This window comes from Oratosquilla oratoria, chromosome 6 (genome assembly GCF_046742065.1).
Source record: "Oratosquilla oratoria isolate Oo_2021 chromosome 6, ASM4674206v1, whole genome shotgun sequence".
Taxonomy (NCBI): domain Eukaryota; kingdom Metazoa; phylum Arthropoda; class Malacostraca; order Stomatopoda; family Squillidae; genus Oratosquilla; species Oratosquilla oratoria.
This window is the reverse complement of record NC_134782.1, coordinates 85,146,358-85,165,956: the sequence shown is the minus strand read 5'-3', so window position 1 is coordinate 85,165,956 and position 19,599 is coordinate 85,146,358. Positions and strand designations below refer to the sequence as shown.

Here is a 19,599-nt window from a genome sequence, read left to right as displayed (position 1 = left end):
TAACTATAGTCAAGTTGAGATAAGCCAAAGATGATATTGAATTATATATTTTGTTCAGAATCAGTCAAACTTATGCATCAAAAGTTGTGAATGTATGGATTAATTTTATGTTCTTCCAACTCCAAGAAATCGATTTTTGGCCAGAAACACAGTGCAGGACTTAATGCCAGTGAACTTCAAAAAACAATTTCCATCAACATGAGTAATTTTGGATGCAACAGAGGTGCCGATTCAAAAACACAGTAATGTTAATGCACAAAATGCAATTTTTTCGACTTATAAAAATCGCAACACATTGAAGACAATGACCGGGTGCACTCCAGGTGGACTAATTTCTTATGCGAGTGATAGCTACGGTGGCAGCGCATCTGACAGACAGATAATCGAAAGGTCTTGTTTAATACAAGGACATATGTTTGAATCTGGGGACAGTATTATGGCAGACCATGGTATTAGAGTACGAGATTTGTTTGCTTCGTTAGACGTTAAAGTGAACACTCCGACCAATAAAATGGATATTTACACAATAACATAGGACTATTGTTACTTGAAATCATGTTGAAAGTACGATATCTTACCTTTCTATAAAATTCTCTTTCCTCCCTGAGACAAGTGCTCCTCTTGTTGCCAATTCAACTTTTAAACGCTGAACTGTCCAATTTGCATAGGACGCCATTGTGTGTTTACTACGACTGATGGTACAGTGAAGCCATCTACCGGGATAAATTGTGATGCTTACTCCCATTGGGGCACTTGGCAACAGTCTCAGTGCCAGCCTTAAACTTGTAAAGACAAGTCTCTGTGGCATGAGACATGCTGCAAATGCCACATTTGGGTTGCTTAGCTGTGCATCGCGCCTGGTGATGACCATAGCGTTGACATTTAAAGCAACGGAGAGAATCAGGGATGTACGTTCGTACATCATACCTGCCATACATCCCCGGGTCAATCTTATTAAAGGGTTCGCCTTTAATGGTGATGAGAACCTGGCGTGTGGGCATTTTATCCCAACAGCGCATTCTCGTGGCCCCGATTACCTGAGCATGGTCTTCGATGGCCTCAGTCATGTAAGAGGTCGGGTAATCGTGTACTACGAGTCTGTGCTTCTAATCTACGGGATTGAGTCTCTCCAGGTTCAGAGGCTTACCATCAAACGATGTGATCGCCTCCAGCTCCTCAACGACTTGGTAACTACTTGGTAACAGCAGAAAGTTACCATCGCCAAGGGGTCGGAGGGATATCAGCTTGCCATGGAGGGGGCCTTTCTCCAAAGCTCTTGCCACCTCTTACCACCCAGCCCCTACCCTTCCCACCACCGCTCCCTCTGTTTTTCCTTCAACCTCCTCCTCCCCAACCCAAGGCAAAATCCCTCAACCCCCCACCCCCAAACCCAGAACTCATCCAGGTGTAAAGAGGAGGGCTAGCTCCCCTGCTGCGGCCCCAGACCAGGAGCCTTCTTGTGCCCCCATGGAGCAGTGGACACAGAGAACGAAGTCCAAACGTTCTCGACAGGATACGAGCAAGCCCTCTTCCTGTACCGGAAGCCCTAGTATGGCCTCATCAATTATCGGCAGCACCTTAGAAAGGGAAGCAGTCGGTAATCTCCAGTGCCCGTCTGGAGATACAAGATGCAACCAAGCAAGGGATGCTCACGTGCTTGCTCTGAGCAGTCTATTCAGCAATGCTTGTGTCCAAGAGCAAGGAGCAGGTGCAGGAGATGCTGTCAACAGCACTCATCTCGGTTTACCTGCCTTCCCCCATTCTACCGCACGTCCTAGAAACTATTCCCTTTGGTCCCAACAACCCATCCTATCCCCACCCAGCCCCTACCCTTCCCACCACCCCTCCCTCTGTTTTTCCTTCAACCTCCTCCGACTCCCCCCCTTCTGTTTCTACCCTCTCTCCCTCCACTCCCCTCACTCTGACTCCTCCCTCACCTCCCCCTCCTCCCCGCAGAAGGGTGCGCAAGAACCTAACCCAAGTCAATTACGCCCCAAGTCCAGGGCATCCAGACTCAAATCCTTCCAACGTAGCAATCATTCACGCTCCCCAATCCTGAGCCCTCGCTCCTCCTTGTCAGAGGCAACCAAATTCCTCCTCCGGGCTCCCGCGCCGCGTGGCCATACCACGAGCCAGCTCGACCGGGAGGCCTAAGTTGAACCTGACCAAGCTCACAAAGGAGACGTTGTGAGACATAATCCCCTTCACCAGCACTACTCCTGACACGGTCCAGTCTAACGATAGTGCATCTTCATCCTCCTCCGACAGCGAAGTGCTTACCCTCCAAGTCCCTAAGGCTAACTAAACTTCCTTCCAAAACTCCCTCCAATCAGTAGGACTCACTGAAGCCAACTATTCCTATGGAAAGACTGGATTTATGTGTGTACTACCAGAACGTCCGTAACTGGACCCCACAAAGAACCAGCACCTTATTAGAAATTGCCAGACACGGTCCTGATGTCATTTGCTTGATTCGATGGATGATCCCGCCCCCGACTCTCCCCCCAAGACTCAAGGCTTCAACACTTGGAGTCGGGGTCTTGCTTTGCACTCGGGCGTCTGTATTCTAGCCAGGAAGTTCCTTCAGGCAACAATACTTGATCAATTTCACTATGAGCAGATGCTCGCGATCAAGTTGAGCACTATTCGCGGTCTCATCCTCCTGTGTACCCTCTACCGCCCTCTCCGTATCCCCTTCTTCCCCTTTGTTGACATTGCCAAGGTGATGTCATACAAAATCCCAACACTGACCACCAAACGTCTATTGTATCTAGCCCTTGTCAGACAGATTCTGTGCCAGTCCCCGGGACTAAGCCAGTTGACATGTCCCACAAACAACTACGACCATCAGAAGGTTCAGAATGCCGCTGTCAAGTTCATCACGAGTTCGCGATGGAGCGACTTCAGAACCGCTGAGTCCCTACACCGAGTTTCCATCATCCGTCCACTCAACCAACACAAACACAAACTTCACACGAGACACCTAGAAAAACTGCACGACAGACACAAACACCTAATACAACACATTACACCTAGACCACACCGTACAGACTATCTGTCAGCTGCGCCCCTCCCACGTGCGGTGTACACGATAAGACGTGTATAGCCGTACTTATCAATAATGCATCCCTTCACCAGCTTTGACTGGTGATAACAACAATAATAATAATCTAACAACAACAGCAACAACAACAACAATAATGATAATAATAATAATAATAATAATAATAATGATGATAATGATAATAATGATAATAATGATAATAATAATAATGATAATAATGATAATAATTATAATAATGATAATAATAATAATGATAATAATAATAATAATAATAATAATAATAATAATAATAATAATAATAATATTGCATGTAGTCCATTAATTGTCAGGCTATAAGCATATACGTTGGAGGCATCAACCCTCTATGTGTAGAATACACACAAAACCATACCAAAAACAAAACACAACTACATGCACAAACAACTACATAAACTTTCTCTTCTACTGAAATTATTTTCATTTCCAACTTTCTCTCCTACTGCATTTTCTCATTTCAGTTTACTTACCACTAAAATTATTTCCAATTTCTCTATCTTTCCCTAAGACTAAGCCTCCTACTTATTTTCTAACTTTGTTGGTTGAGGATAAGAAGAATAGATATTCCACGTACCCTCACGGTTACACATCAATCCCAGTCTCCTGCCCATACCTCCAAAGCCACGAAATAAATATCCCTAATCACCCGGTGGCAAAAGCCCTCTTTTATACACTACTACTATCTTTTCATTTTCTTACAGACCTTCTTCCCCTCCCACAAAAACCGATCCCGCGCAAGCGGGTGGTCTTATCTAGCAAGTCGCAGTTCACTACAGGACACGACATCTTCAAGCAGCTCTCCTCTACATGCAGCTCTCCTCTACAAGCAGCTCTCCCCATCAAGCAGCTCTTCCCTTCGAGCAGCTCTCCTCTACAAGCAGCTCTCCTCTTGAAGCAGTACTCCTCTCCAAGCAACAGTCATCTCCAAGCTTCAAGTTCCCCTTTGCTCTTAAGTTCTCCCTTTTACGAGTTTAGAGTTAAATAAAAGTCGAGTGCATGATGTTATCGTGAGTTTTATTTCCCTGGCTTGTCCGAACCATATCACAATAACCCTAGTGTTCTGTTGAATGCGCCATAGGGTCATTTGATTTTGTAGCTACTAGCAGTTGCAACCAACCATGGCTCCCATTCAAACCAATTTGAAGAAAAGGAGACATTGTGGAGTTGAAAATCAACAGAGAAATAATATTGATAATGAAATAAACATCTGTAAAATAGGAGGCCGTGGAAAATTCCACTGTGTAGAGTGATGTTCTAGAATTAATAAACAACCTAGTGATTAGTGCTTCATGGAAAAGGCGTAATTGTATCATTGGGGTAAAAGCATCATGGAGATAGTTCATTGCTCTGTTGTCTAAATTGCAAGCTTCCCTTTTCATATAATAGAGTCGTATGATCCAATAAGTGAGTTGGAATGCAGTATAAAGTGGTTGCACTGACGTCACAACTCATCGGCTAACCCGGATGAGCGGCCATATTGGAGATATTGGAGTGTAAACAAACAGATCAGACGTGTATGTTACAGGCAAAGCTTTTTGGTTACAAATACATCTCAGTCATGGCAAAAAGGAATATTTCTAAAGTAAAATTGAAAGACACTTTAGATAGATATTGTGATGGGCTTAACAAGGAGGAGAGGGCGAGGTATGAGAAGAAATTAGCACTTATTTGTGGGGAAGATCCGTATGAAATAGATGATGCAGCATGGTCTGTCGATGATTCATTGCTACCTGCAATTACCTACCCTGACATAGTGAACTATTTGGCGTTTTCACCGAGTCCTTACATCTGAGGATTTGAAGAACTTCCAAGTACTCGATGCGTACAACCAGTTTGTGAGTGGTTGGGTCAGGGATAGGACAATGTGCATTTTAAACAACAGATGCCTGGTCAAAGCAAAGGTGGGGCAAGTACTCTTAATTAAGTTTCATGAGAATTTTAGTTAGGCCTAAGTTCAGTTTACATAGCCAGGACTGGCAGGAGTTAGATCTATAAGCCAAATCAGGTGACTAATGTTGGTAATGTATATGCTAGGATTATTGTCTAATTGTAGCCTTAGGCAACATATAACCACCCAACCTGTTAAAATTTACTTTTACTAGACAAATAGTAAAAATACTTTCATTTAATTTCAGATAGAAAAAAATATCTTCTTGTTAATTGTTTGGGCTAATTCTGAATTTTAACTGTCTTGATTTTTTTTTTCTATTATTATTATAAGTGCATGTGACCCAGTATGTAATTCTAGGTGCCTAACATAAAAGTAACTTGGCTTAAACAATAAAAGTAACTATTTGATTGTTATTAGGCCTAGTAATAAATATTACATGAAATATTTTCAAGCCTGAAGCTCTGTAAAAAGATGATACAATTATACATGGTAATGTATTGTATTAGTGTACTTATGAAAAATATCACATCTTGAGCTATATAAAAAACTTATCTCGAGTCTGAGATATTGCAGTCTTAATCTATATACATAACCAAAACTGTATATAGTTTTTCTACATAATAAAAGGTTTAAGATTTAACAATGTAAATACATTTATTTTAAGCACAATTTTATCTGGAGTATGAAAAATTAATCTTACAGAAAATAATATGACAATCTAATCAGCCTTTAAACACATACTTGTCTGGTATTTATTCTGTCTTCTCGTCGTTTAAACCTTAAGATCTCTGGAGAAGCAACTGGTGGTTTTGCCTTTGAACCAAACATGTTTACTGAGGGTACCCGATCAGGACTGTCCCTTTGATACAATTCTGCCTTCTTCCCTGTAAAAATGAATAAATACAATGAAAAAACAATAATTCTAGACTAAATATGACATATTTTAATAGCACATCTTAATCGAGACTTTGTTGATGGACAGATAATGTGTCAATTGTACATACATACATATACCAAGGCTTTTTCCCCCTTACAAGGGAGGTAGCCAAAAAGGGAAAGGCATAAAATCATTTCCACCCATTCCATCCCTGAATACACTCCACACCCCTCCACCTTCCCTCTTACCTGAGCACCTCCTGGATGACGGGTCATCCCTGCACCTTGTCCACTGCCCTGGGTCAGAAGCAGTGCCGCAAGACACAGCACATCCACAGCAAGGCCGCTTCATTAAATCGGCGACCCCCCCTCTCCGTCCCCCCCATTGCATAAAAGGAGAGGACGGGGAGAAATCCCTTCGGGCTGCGACAAATTTTGCTCACACATACTACCTGACCGCCCATTCCACCTCATGCAATCACAACATCATCCATATACAACCATTCTCCATTCACCCCTGTCTTCTGTCCTCTCCCGTCCTTCCTCAACAGACATTCCCCTCTTCCCCAAAGCCCCCTTCACCCCATCCATCCACCTCATCCTAGGACGTCCCCTCATGTTCACTCCCTCCACATCTGCCTTCCATACCTCTTTTACTAGTCTTTCTTCACTCATTCTTTCCATGTGTCCAAACCATCCTAATATTCTTTCATCAACTCTATCTCCCAGCTCCTTTTCCACCCCTGTTCTCCTCCTCACCTCCTCATTTCTCACTCTATCTAGCCTAGTAACCCCCATCATACTTCTCAGACACCTCATCCCAAACACATTCAAACTCCTTCTCTCTTCTTCTCTTATGTTCCATGTTTCTGCCCCATACAGTGCTGTTGGTACAATCACTCCTTCATACAGTCTCCTCTTAGCATCCATTCCCAAATGTCTATTCCTCATTACACTCTTTAATCCACCAAGGCATTTACTCGCTTCTCTCAATCTACATTCTACCTCCACCTTTTCCTGCCACATTTGCACCCAAGTATCTAAAACTATCCACTTCCTCCAGTCGCTCTCCCTTAATGCTCACTTCCAGTCTACTGCCACTTTCACCCCTTGTACATCTCATCACCTTACTTTTACCCACATTTATCTTTAGCTTTCTTCTATCACATACTCTCCCAAACTCTGTCACCAACTTTCTCAATCCCTCCTCCGATCCTGCCACAAGCGCAGTGTCGTCCACAAACAACAGCTGGCTCACCTCCCACTTTTCTCCATTTTCTTTAACCATCTCCAATCCCTTTTCCACTACCCTTGCATTTACCTCTCGCACTACCCCATCCATGTATAAGTTGAACAGCCAGGGCGACATAACGCAACCTTTATGAAGTCCCACCTTTACCTCGAACCACTCACTCTCTCCATTTCTAATCCTGACACAAGCTCTACTACTCTCATAAAAACTCTTAACAGCTCCTAGAAACTTTCCTTCTATCCCGTATATCTGCATAACCTCCCACAGTGCCTTTCTGTCTACCCTATCGTAAGCCTTTTCCAGATCCATAAAAGCCCAAAAAACATCCTTCCCCTTTCCTATAGCTTTCTCACATATCTGTCTTACCACAAAGATCTGATCTACACAACCTCTACCTGTCCTAAATCCACACTGTTCCTCACCAATTACTCCTTCTGTTCCTCTCCTAATCCTCTCAATCAAGATCATCCCATAAGCCTTCCCAACTACACTTAACAAGCTAATCCCTCTGAAACTACTACATTCACACTTGTCCCCTTTTCCCTTGTAAAGAGGAACTATACAGGCACTCCTCCAGTCCTCCGGCACTCTACCCTCTCTCCAGCAAACATTAAATAACCTCACCAACCAGTCCACCATCACTGTACCTCCCTTTTTCAGACATTCTGCATGACATCCATCCAGACCAGGTGCCTCACCTGCTTTCATCATCTTAACAACTGCCTTCACCTCATCCTTCCTTATTTCTCCTCCATTCTCCTCACTCATCACTCTCATTTTCTTCGCATTTCCCACTGCAGCTATCTTTCCCTCCCTATCCTCCTTCACATTTAGCAACTCTCTAAAATATTCTGCCCATCTTCCCCTTACTGCCTTCTCTTCAATTATCATCTCTCCATCTGCACCTTTTACCTTTTCTTCTCTACTTGATTCGCCTCCTCTTCCTCTCCTAATTTCTTTCCAAAACGTCTTTTTATTACTTTCAAAATTTTCAGTCATACTCTTACCCCATTTCACATCTGCTCTCCCCTTTGCATCCTTTACCTTTTGCTTTATTTCTCTTTTCTTTTCTTTGTACCTCTCATATGACTCCCTCGTCCTACTTTGTAACCAATCTGTGAAAGCTCGCTTCTTCTCTTCTACAACCTTCTATGTTTCCTCATCCCACCATTCACTACCCCTTCTTCTATTTCCCCCTGTCCTTCTTGTTCCACACACCATCCTTGCACACTTTATGACTCCCTCCTTGAACCATCCCCATTCCTCCTCCACACCCAGCTGTACTCTATCCTTTACTCCCTCCCACTCCTTCAGCTTCTTTCCGTACTCCTTCTCCTTTTCATTCAAAGAGATCACTCTAAGAACCTCCCTACCTTTTGTCCCTTTCCTCTTCCTCCATCTATCCTCCACTCTCAACTTACCTTCCACCAAAAAATGATCTGATATTCCCCTACCCTCTCCCCTTAGCACATGTACATCCTTAACTCTTCTTATCATAATCCTTTTTACCACTACATAATCCATTAGCGCTCTATCTACCACCCTTCCCTCCACCACCCTCTCCCATGTGTACTTATGCTTGACTTTCTTCCGAAACACTGTATTTGCTATCATCAGCTCTCTTTCTAGACACATTTCCACCATCAACTCTCCACTACGATTCTTTCCTGGAACTCCACATTTCCCAACCACTCCATCGATTGGAACATTTCCTACCCTAGCATTAAGGTCTCCCAGTACTATTACATTGACATTTCTTCCTAAATCCTCTATGCACTCATTTAAATCTATCCAAAAGGCCTCCCTTTCTTCTACACTCTTCTCACTGCCAGGCCCATATGCACTTACAAAGACCCACATCTCCTTTCCCAGTTTCACCTTCATCCACATTATCCTTGGAGAAACCTCCTTCCACTCCACTACCCGTTTACCTATCTCTTCACTTACTAGAATAGCCACCCCTTCCCTCCCTCGCCCTCTCTTCACTCCTGATAACCTCCCACTTACACTCCCAAACTTACACTCACCCTTCCCTTTCAACTTAGTTTCACTCAAAGCCAACACATCCATCTTTCTTCTCACAAACATACTACCTATCTCTTCCCTTTTACTCTCATCTGTACCACATCCACGCACATTAAAAGACCCAAACCTTAGGGAGCTGGTCCGAGAACTTCCAGACCCTCTTATGCCTTCTCTTTTTTTGTTTGGGAATGTCCCCTGTGGGGCTACAAGGAGAAGGATGCCTAGTCCCACTCCCCGTCCCTTTCTTCTCGCCTCTTACGATCCAAGTGGAAATACTTGGTGGCAGTATTTTTTTCCCCCACCACAGGGAATTCCCCCACCACAGAAAAAGAATACTCAGAGCAATGGTACAGGACAGCAACAAGGGGTTGGGGGACAGCATAACGGAGGGACAGTTGTAGTATAAAAGTGTCATCATTTCTCTATGAACAGTTTTCCTCTAACAATAATTCTAGACTAAATATGACATATTTTAATAGCACATCTTAATCGAGACTTTGTTGATGGACAGATAATGTGTCAATTGTACATACATACATATACCAAGGCTTTTTCCCCCTTACAAGGGAGGTAGCCAAAAAGGGAAAGGCATAAAATCATTTCCACCCATTCCATCCCTGAATACACTCCACACCCCTCCACCTTCCCTCTTACCTGAGCACCTCCTGGATGACGGGTCATCCCTGCACCTTGTCCACTGCCCTGGGTCAGAAGCAGTGCCGCAAGACACAGCACATCCACAGCAAGGCCGCTTCATTAAATCGGCGACCCCCCCTCTCCGTCCCCCCATTGCATAAAAGGAGAGGACGGGGAGAAATCCCTTCGGGCTGCGACAAATTTTGCTCACACATACTACCTGACCGCCCATTCCACCTCATGCAATCACAACATCATCCATATACAACCATTCTCCATTCACCCCTGTCTTCTGTCCTCTCCCGTCCTTCCTCAACAGACATTCCCCTCTTCCCCAAAGCCCCCTTCACCCCATCCATCCACCTCATCCTAGGACGTCCCCTCATGTTCACTCCCTCCACATCTGCCTTCCATACCTCTTTTACTAGTCTTTCTTCACTCATTCTTTCCATGTGTCCAAACCATCCTAATATTCTTTCATCAACTCTATCTCCCAGCTCCTTTTCCACCCCTGTTCTCCTCCTCACCTCCTCATTTCTCACTCTATCTAGCCTAGTAACCCCCATCATACTTCTCAGACACCTCATCCCAAACACATTCAAACTCCTTCTCTCTTCTTCTCTTATGTTCCATGTTTCTGCCCCATACAGTGCTGTTGGTACAATCACTCCTTCATACAGTCTCCTCTTAGCATCCATTCCCAAATGTCTATTCCTCATTACACTCTTTAATCCACCAAGGCATTTACTCGCTTCTCTCAATCTACATTCTACCTCCACCTTTTCCTGCCACATTTGCACCCAAGTATCTAAAACTATCCACTTCCTCCAGTCGCTCTCCCTTAATGCTCACTTCCAGTCTACTGCCACTTTCACCCCTTGTACATCTCATCACCTTACTTTTACCCACATTTATCTTTAGCTTTCTTCTATCACATACTCTCCCAAACTCTGTCACCAACTTCCTCAATCCCTCCTCCGATCCTGCTACAAGCGCAGTGTCGTCCACAAACAACAGCTGGCTCACCTCCCACTTTTCTCCATTTTCTTTAACCATCTCCAATCCCTTGTCCACTACCCTTGCATTTACCTCTCGCACTACCCCATCCATGTATAAGGTGAACAGCCAGGGCGACATAACGCATCCTTGACGAAGTCCCACCTTTACCTCGAACCACTCACTCTCTCCATTTCTAATCCTGACACAAGCTCTACTACTCTCATAAAAACTCTTGACAGCTACTAGAAGCTTTCCTCCTACCCCGTATATCTGCATAACCTCCCACAGTGCCTTTCTGTCTACCCTATTATAAGCCTTTTCCAGATCCATAAAAGCCCAAAAAACATCCTTCCCCTTTCCTATAGCTTTCTCACATATCTGTCTTACCACAAAGATCTGATCTACACAACCTCTACCTGTCCTAAATCCACACTGTTCCTCACCAATTACTCCTTCTGTTCCTCTCCTAATCCTCTCAATCAAGATCATCCCATAAGCCTTCCCAACTACACTTAACAAGCTAATCCCTCTGAAACTACTACCTTCACACTTGTCCCCTTTTCCCTTGTAAAGAGGAACTATACAGGCACTCCTCCAGTCCTCCGGCACTCTACCCTCTCTCCAGCAAACATTAAATAACCTCACCAACCAGTCCACCATCACTGTACCTCCCTTTTTCAGACATTCTGCATGACATCCATCCAGACCAGGTGCCTCACCTGCTTTCATCATCTTAACAACTGCCTTCACCTCATCCTTCCTTATTTCTCCTCCATTCTCCTCACTCATCACTCTCATTTTCTTCGCATTTCCCACTGCAGCTATCTTTCCCTCCCTATCCTCCTTCACATTTAGCAACTCTCTAAAATATTCTGCCCATCTTCCCCTTACTGCCTTCTCTTCAATTATCATCTCTCCATCTGCACCTTTTACCTTTTCTTCTCTACTTGATTCGCCTCCTCTTCCTCTCCTAATTTCTTTCCAAAACGTCTTTTTATTACTTTCAAAATTTTCAGTCATACTCTTACCCCATTTCACATCTGCTCTCCTCTTTGCCTCCTTTACCTTTTGCTTTATTTATCTTTTCTTTTCTTTGTACCTCTCATATGACTCCCTCGTCCTACTTTGTAACCAATCTGTGAAAGCTCGCTTCTTCTCTTCTACAACCTTCTATGTTTCCTCATCCCACCATTCACTATCCCTTCTTCTATTTCCCCCTGTCCTTCTTGTTCCACACACCATCCTTACACACTTTATGACTCCCTCCTTGAACCATCCCCATTCCTCCTCCACACCCAGCTGTACTCTATCCTTTACTCCCTCCCACTCCTCCTTCAGCTTCTTTCCGTACTCCTTCTCCTTTTCATTCAAAGAGATCACTCTAAGAACCTCCCTACCTTTTGTCCCTTTCCTCTTCCTCCATCTATCCTCCACTCTCAACTTACCTTCCACCAAAAAATGATCTGATATTCCCCTACCCTCTCCCCTTAGCACATGTACATCCTTAACTCTTCTTATCATAATCCTTTTTACCACTACATAATCCATTAGCGCTCTATCTACCACCCTTCCCTCCACCACCCTCTCCCATGTGTACTTATGCTTGACTTTCTTCCGAAACACTGTATTTGCTATCATCAGCTCTCTTTCTAGACACATTTCCACCATCAACTCTCCACTACGATTCTTTCCTGGAACTCCACATTTCCCAACCACTCCATCGATTGGAACATTTCCTACCCTAGCATTAAGGTCTCCCAGTACTATTACATTGACATTTCTTCCTAAATCCTCTATGCACTCATTTAAATCTATCCAAAAGGCCTCCCTTTCTTCTACACTCTTCTCACTGCCAGGCCCATATGCACTTACAAAGACCCACATCTCCTTTCCCAGTTTCACCTTCATCCACATTATCCTTGGAGAAACCTCCTTCCACTCCACTACCCGTTTACCTATCTCTTCACTTACTAGAATAGCCACCCCTTCCCTCCCTCGCCCTCTCTTCACTCCTGATAACCTCCCACTTACACTCCCAAACTTACACTCACCCTTCCCTTTTAACTTAGTTTCACTCAAAGCCAACACATCCATCTTTCTTCTCACAAACATACTACCTATCTCTTCCCTTTTACTCTCATCTGTACCACATCCACGCACATTAAAAGACCCAAACCTTAGGGTGCTGGTCCGAGAACTTCCAGACCCTCTTATGCCTTCTCTTTTTTTATTTGGGAATGTCCCCTGTGGGGCTACAAGGAGAAGGATGCCTAGTCCCACTCCCCGTCCCTTTCTTCTCGCCTCTTACGATCCAAGTGGAAATACTTGGTGGCAGTATTTTTTCCCCCCATCACAGGGAATTCCCCCACCACAGAAAAAGAATACTCAGAGAAATTGTACAGGACAGCAACAAGGGGTTGGGGGACAGCATAACGGAGGGACAGTTGTAGTATAAAAGTGTCATCATTTCTCTATGAACAGTTTTCCTCTATCATAGACAAAATTATGTGTGTCTCTGGTCCGTAGGGGCTCCCCATATAGACCCTAAAGTATCAACTGCATGCTACTTTGCCACAATAACAAGCAGCCAATACCCCAGACGGTGTCAATTGTAAAATGTAAAAGTTAGATATTTCACTAATTAAAATTAGAAGAAATAAACAAAGTTATTATAATAGTTATTAATAATTAATTGATAAAAATATATTATTATTTTCAATTTAATTTTTATTTACTGGACTTTTATTTTTAGATTATATTGTCAAACTTACTCAAGTCTATGTATACTGTTAATGCAAAATATTTGTTGTTCCTTTGTGCTTCCTGATAAAATATGGGTCAGGCATAGTGAAAAAAAAAAAAAAAATGGCCTAGAAAGATGAAACTGAAAAAATAAATGTCAGGTTTATATATTAGCAGCAAGAGACATAAAGAACTAGATTTTAGTACACTTACTGCCTAGGCCTAGTATCAACGTTATATGATTATCTATATATAACCTTGGCTAGTATTAATTGCCTGTCTTCCATTTTTGTTCAGATTCAGTGCCAGCTAGGCCCTACACTATATTAATATTTATTGCCCGGACATGTTAACAGGCCATAGCCTGACCACATTTCAAACCTAATCTATAAGTTATGAACAAACCCGTTATAAAAATAGACCTGGGCCTACTAACCAGAAATAAAGTGAGCTGAACAGATTCTAATATTGTCCAAATTTTTTCCTTCAAAGTTCTGCTGTAAGCTCGCCAACCATAAGCGTCGTCGATCTTCACAAAGCTTTTCCCATTCCAAACCTTGATTTTTAATAAGTTTAGAGAGTCTGTAAAACTTCAGTTCTTTCTCTCTATCTGACCTATTATGGCATCCCACAACTCTACAGTAATTCACCATTGTTATTTAAATTTATCGCGAAAGGCACAATGAATAAATGACAGGTGAGCACGTTAAACAGGTCAAGCAAGCACGTTTTTTACACGCCAATGCCTCCAATATGGCCGGTTTCCGGTTTGGTGACGTCACGTGGAAGGCCTCTATTGCATTGTACACAGCTAGGTTGCTGTTTAAAAGATTGTCCACACAAATGAAATGCAATGGACAAAAACAACGCAATCAAGCACAAAATAATTTCATCATACACATTATAAACTCCTCATGTTCGTTAAATCCTGTCTCGTTGAAAATTACATAAGTAATAGCCTACAAAAGTTATTTAAAATAACTTTTGTAGGCTATTATGTAAGAACTATAACTCACCAATATTAATTTACATTTTCTAAACACGTGATGTGACGACTGACTTGTTACAATAAGATATGTCAAATTTCTATTCCTAAATTTATTGTCACGGCTGCGTACCCTGTTTGTCCTCAAAGGTGTATAGGGGACAAATTTTCGACCAATGAGGAATCTTCGTTTAGGGGGCTCGTCTTTGTGTTTCCACAGACGCAAATAAATATACTCATATCCATATTTCTAGAGATCTGTAAGAATTGAACATATTTCATTTGTCTCCAAACTAATATTCTAATGTTATCTGTAAATAGATGATATCTGATTGTTCTTTCATGACTTTCAATAAATAAGATTTAAATTTATTTTCACTGTTGTTCAGCCTCAAAGAACCTGGGAACAAGTTTTCGACCAATGAGGAATCTTTGTTTAGGAGGCTCGTCTTCATGTTTCCAAAGACGCAAATAAATATAACTATACTCATATTTCTCGAGATCTGTAAGGATTAATTATATCTTAGTTGTCCTTAGATTAAAATATGAATGTTTTCTGTGAATGTATGGAATCTGAATATTCATCAATAGATTTAAATAAATATATATTAATTGAGAATTGTAACCATAAAAACGAAACTCGTCTGCTAGGAACTAACACTGAGCGGGAAGTTTAATAGGAAAACAGTACAGTTCACTTCTCATAGGAGTTTATCTAAACAAGTTAAACACGGTGATATATTGTTTATAAAACATAGTTATATAGTGTACTAAAAACGTAAAATATTTTTCCCGTACGTTTTACCTTATCAATATCAGATTTTCTGCATGGAGTGCTATTTTCTTCGGACTTGCAGCTACGGTAGGAATTATTATTATAGTGTTGTGCAGGATAAACAATACTTATGGATTAGCAACGGCGTGTAAGGCGACGTGCCCCCCGACATATTACTTCTATTGATGATGATTTTCAATACAGTGAAAAATCGTGAATCGTAATGTTTAATTACTTGAATGTCAGGGTGGTGAAGCACAGGCAGCAGTCGGGGTATATTTTCTTTCTTTGGTGCTGTACCTGGAGAGTGAAAGCCATCAGTATAATTTCGTTTTTCCCTATCGTTATTGTATAAGAAACGGCATGTATAGTTGTTGTGTTTCTTTTAAGTTAAGTAAAAAATATTTTGATAGGAAATCACCATTATTCTTCCGTGCTTAATGCAGATAATGTATATATCTACTAAGTGCATTTTCTTCTGATCCTCTATTTAGTTAAATGAACTATTCAACTGTTTGAAGTAATGTCGTGCACTTTATCATATGGCTACCCTATTCTGATTATTTTCTATTTGATTAGTCAATTGTGGCTTTGTTAAGCTTACCCTGAACGTAGTCATTTTCTTTTACGCAAGGCGAGTGGCAACTGGGACGTAACGGCAACACTACTCCCAGTCTCCTACCTTCCTTCCTTGCATCTGCAACAGAGACGTCGGGAAAAATGGCTTCTGCTGAAAATCGACGTGAGGTAACGTGAATATTATGGTTTATATACTATTTTTTGCAACAAAAAAATATATCATGTTATTGTTAAAAATATAAAGCCGTATTAACAACAATTGTAATGACACAACATGTTGATAGTATAGAGTATTCTCAAGATGTAGATTCGATATTTTCGCGGACGTGGGTGGGTGGGAACAACGTACGATGCAAGGATGGATGAATCAGCTGATAGTGGCTGATCATGGCGCGAAGTTTGCTACAAAAATCTTATCATATTCCTTCAAATCACTGTTGACAGTTGACACTAGCTGGTATGCCGGATGAGTGTCAGTTATCATGACGGCAGTTATCGATGGGACATTGCAGTTTTGACAAAACACTATATTGTCTTAGACCTTTTTAGTGTGTAGAGAAAGGGGGGTTCTCAATAAATCAGTAATTGATTGATAGTTATACTTATCAATAAGAGTATTTACTGGCAACGTATCCACCTGCCATGCAAACTAGTGAGACATGAATGTGGCAAGCAATAATTCACGTGTGGTTGTAAGTGTCACAATAGTTTTGGATCTTAGGGTATACTATTGGTAGTGTTGTCAACTGCCACTAGCTGGCAAAATGGACCTGAATTGCTAAGAGTGGGTTGAAATTCAAGAAGCCACCATTTTGGTTACTTGTACCCTGGAAAGGGTGATATATACTGTGCAAAGAGTACATACTCAAACATTACCAAATGTATGAATACCTTATCAATCCTGCTGAAAACATTTGTTATTTTAGCTTGTTTCATCCTGGAGTGGTCTGTGGAAGGGTTTAAGGACCATTGATAGCTGCAGGACTGATACATAAGAACAGTAGTAAAGAATAAGATGTCAGGATGGAAGTAATTAGCAGCATCACACTGGTCACTTGATACCCATAACATTCTTGATTGAAGTACACTAATATTGTTTGCAGATGATTCAAAGATCATGAGGAGAACAGAGGGAGATTGCAAATTGTTACAAGAAAGATTATGAAGAAAACCTCGAGATTGTAACATATAGCATAGAATATAAGTAAGATCAAGATACAGCAGAGATCTACATATACTATCAGACCTCGCCCAACACAACTTCACCATGCACGAAATTTCATGTTTACATGAATAGGTAAAATACCCGTGCATTTGCTGAACACAACCATGATTCATGATAGCACAATTTAAATAGCCTGCCTGTTCATGTGTGCCAGTGTCTGGAAATCTATCATATTTTTCCCCATAAGATGATAAGACCAGTTATTCGCCCAACACGAATTTTGTCCTGCACCACAGTTAAGGAACTTAACACTCGTGTTTGGCAAGGTCTGACTGTATACATATCAATGCCCTTTCCCCCTTTTAAGTAAGATGATCAAGTTGTTGTTGCTGTTGTTGTCGTTCCCTAGACTGTCTGTCCGAGCAGTCCCGTCTCCCCAAGGAATGCCATAGCCGAAACTGGGTTTTCCCACAAATCCTTTATAGAGCGTATGTTGTGTTGTTTGTGTGCATGATTGTGTATAATGCAGTCTTCCATTATGTGTTGTATGGTATGGGGTGAAGTGTTACATCCTGGGCAGCTGTTCACAACGCGGTCATCCAGCCTCTTCTGGTAGCTTAGAAGTGCTGGGTGGTGACCGCACCGCAGTCTGGCCAAATGGACTCTGTCCTTTCGTGGGAGAGAGGATTCAGAAGGGTGGATATCAGGGGGTCTGGCATGCAGCAGTGTGTTGTCTTTCAGCGTGTTAATGGAGCGGTGAGTGATATGATTATGAATATGTTTCCGGAGGCTGGTATTTGGTGGTTGTGGAGGAAGAGAAGAGAGTATCTGTGCGTGATAAAGGTCTTTGGGTGTTGTTTTAATGTTTCTTGGTGTGTGTGGGTGTTCTGCTATGTAGTGTAGCGGGTGTAATGTGTTTGTGGTGGCTGCGGCAAGTGTTTGTGTGCCTCTCATGTCGAGGTGGTCCTTGACTTTGAGGACTTTTGTTTCATGGTGTAAATGGTCTGTAGGTGTTGTATTTGTGCAGCCTGTAATTGTTTTTAGGGCTTTGTTTTGTATGATTTGAAGGGTGTTGTGGCGTGTCTCACTGAGATTAGGAGCCCATGCAGGACTCGCATAATTTAACACTGAGCGTATGCATTGTTTGTATATTGTTATATTAGTTTCTTTGTTTTGTCCAAATGTTGTTCCAGTGATTGACTTAAGTGCGTTAAGTCTGGGTGTGCATTTGTTTTTTATGTTTGTGATGTGTTGTTTGAAAGACATGGATGTATCGTATGTTAGAGTTGAAGCATACCTTGCCTCTCCATGGGGTAACTGTACATAAAGGGGATTCCTTTGTGCCTTCACACCATCCCTTTTAGTCTTCATTTATAACACTCCAAGGAACAGAGTACACCTAGGTCTCTTATCCAACACTCACTAACTGCCACTTGTGTGGATGTTTGGGCCCAGGATATAAACCTAATTTGGGAATTGGTGGCATTTTATATCCTGGGCCAATTCCTGAAGTGGGTTTATGTCCTGGGCCCACATGCCTTCAAGTGGCAGTTGGGGAGTGTTGGATGAAAAGAGCTAGGTGTAGTGGCATTCTTATCCCCCTGCCACAGGAACACGAGAAAAGAAGAGATGGTATTCTAGGAAGAGTACTGGAGATATTTAAGGGTCATTTGATCAGTCTGTTGCTCTAGACCTCTCCTGAAGGAAACCCACAACTGCCACCAGTAGATAACTGGCAACAGCCACCAGATCCAATGAGTCACTCAAGGAAGAAATATTGTATTGTCTGGGTAAGGTTAAAGTGGAGCAATGTAGGATGAGGTGTTAAGTGTCTTTTGTTTGGTGATTGCATCTGGGTCATTTTCCCTCTGGCTAGACCTATTCTGTGTTAATATTATTTCAAAGCTGAATGGTAACCTGAATGCAATCTTGTTAGTATGTTTCTTGCTTGCCATGGGAGGGATTTCTATATAGGACTGATGTCTAGAGAGGCTTGGTGGGCAAGGAAGTTTTGTGAAGGTGTTAAACTGCTTTTATTGTGATCTGAATATGTATGGATATATTGTACAGTGCAGTTTTTTCAGTCGGTTGTGTTTGTGTTATGTAATGGGATGGATGAGTAGGATTTAGGGCTCTACCATAGAACTGTGTGCCCATCATTCTCATGTGCTGTATTTTAAGGAGGATTTTGGTTTGTGTGTGTAGATGTTCTAATGGGGCAATTTTAGGGCATCTTGTAGTTATTCTTGATATTTTGTTTTTATGTAATGTGTAGAGTGTTTTTTTAATTGCAGGAAACCATGCCAGGGATGTATAGTTGAGTGTAATATTTGTGAACTGTTTGTTGACTGATTAGATTTTCTTTTTGCTGACCAAAACCTATGCTAGCTACTGATTTTAGAATGTTTATTGTTTTGTTGATTTTCTCTATTTGGACTGAGGGTGTCATGTGAGTATTAAACATGTGTCATAGGATTTTAGGGCTTTTATCTAATGGAAGGAGTTGGCCATTTAATTTCACTGTTGGAAGTTTCTTTGATTCATGGTTTATTGTGATGCAGATTATCACTTGAT

The 19,599-nt window shown here is 41.9% G+C and overlaps 1 protein-coding gene across 1 annotated transcript in view; it reads left to right on the top strand.

Moving 5' to 3' along the window:
• The first annotated feature begins 15,319 nt into the window (after positions 1-15,319).
• Positions 15,320-19,599, top strand: part of UGP (UDP-glucose pyrophosphorylase) — a 154,376-nt gene continuing 150,096 nt past the window's right edge. Inside the window, exons 1-2 of the mRNA XM_076187476.1 lie at positions 15,320-15,368; positions 15,916-16,028. Of these exons, the coding sequence (XP_076043591.1) occupies positions 15,335-15,368; positions 15,916-16,028 (147 nt within the window). The 5' untranslated portion in view covers positions 15,320-15,334. The remainder of the gene's footprint in view (positions 15,369-15,915; positions 16,029-19,599) is intronic.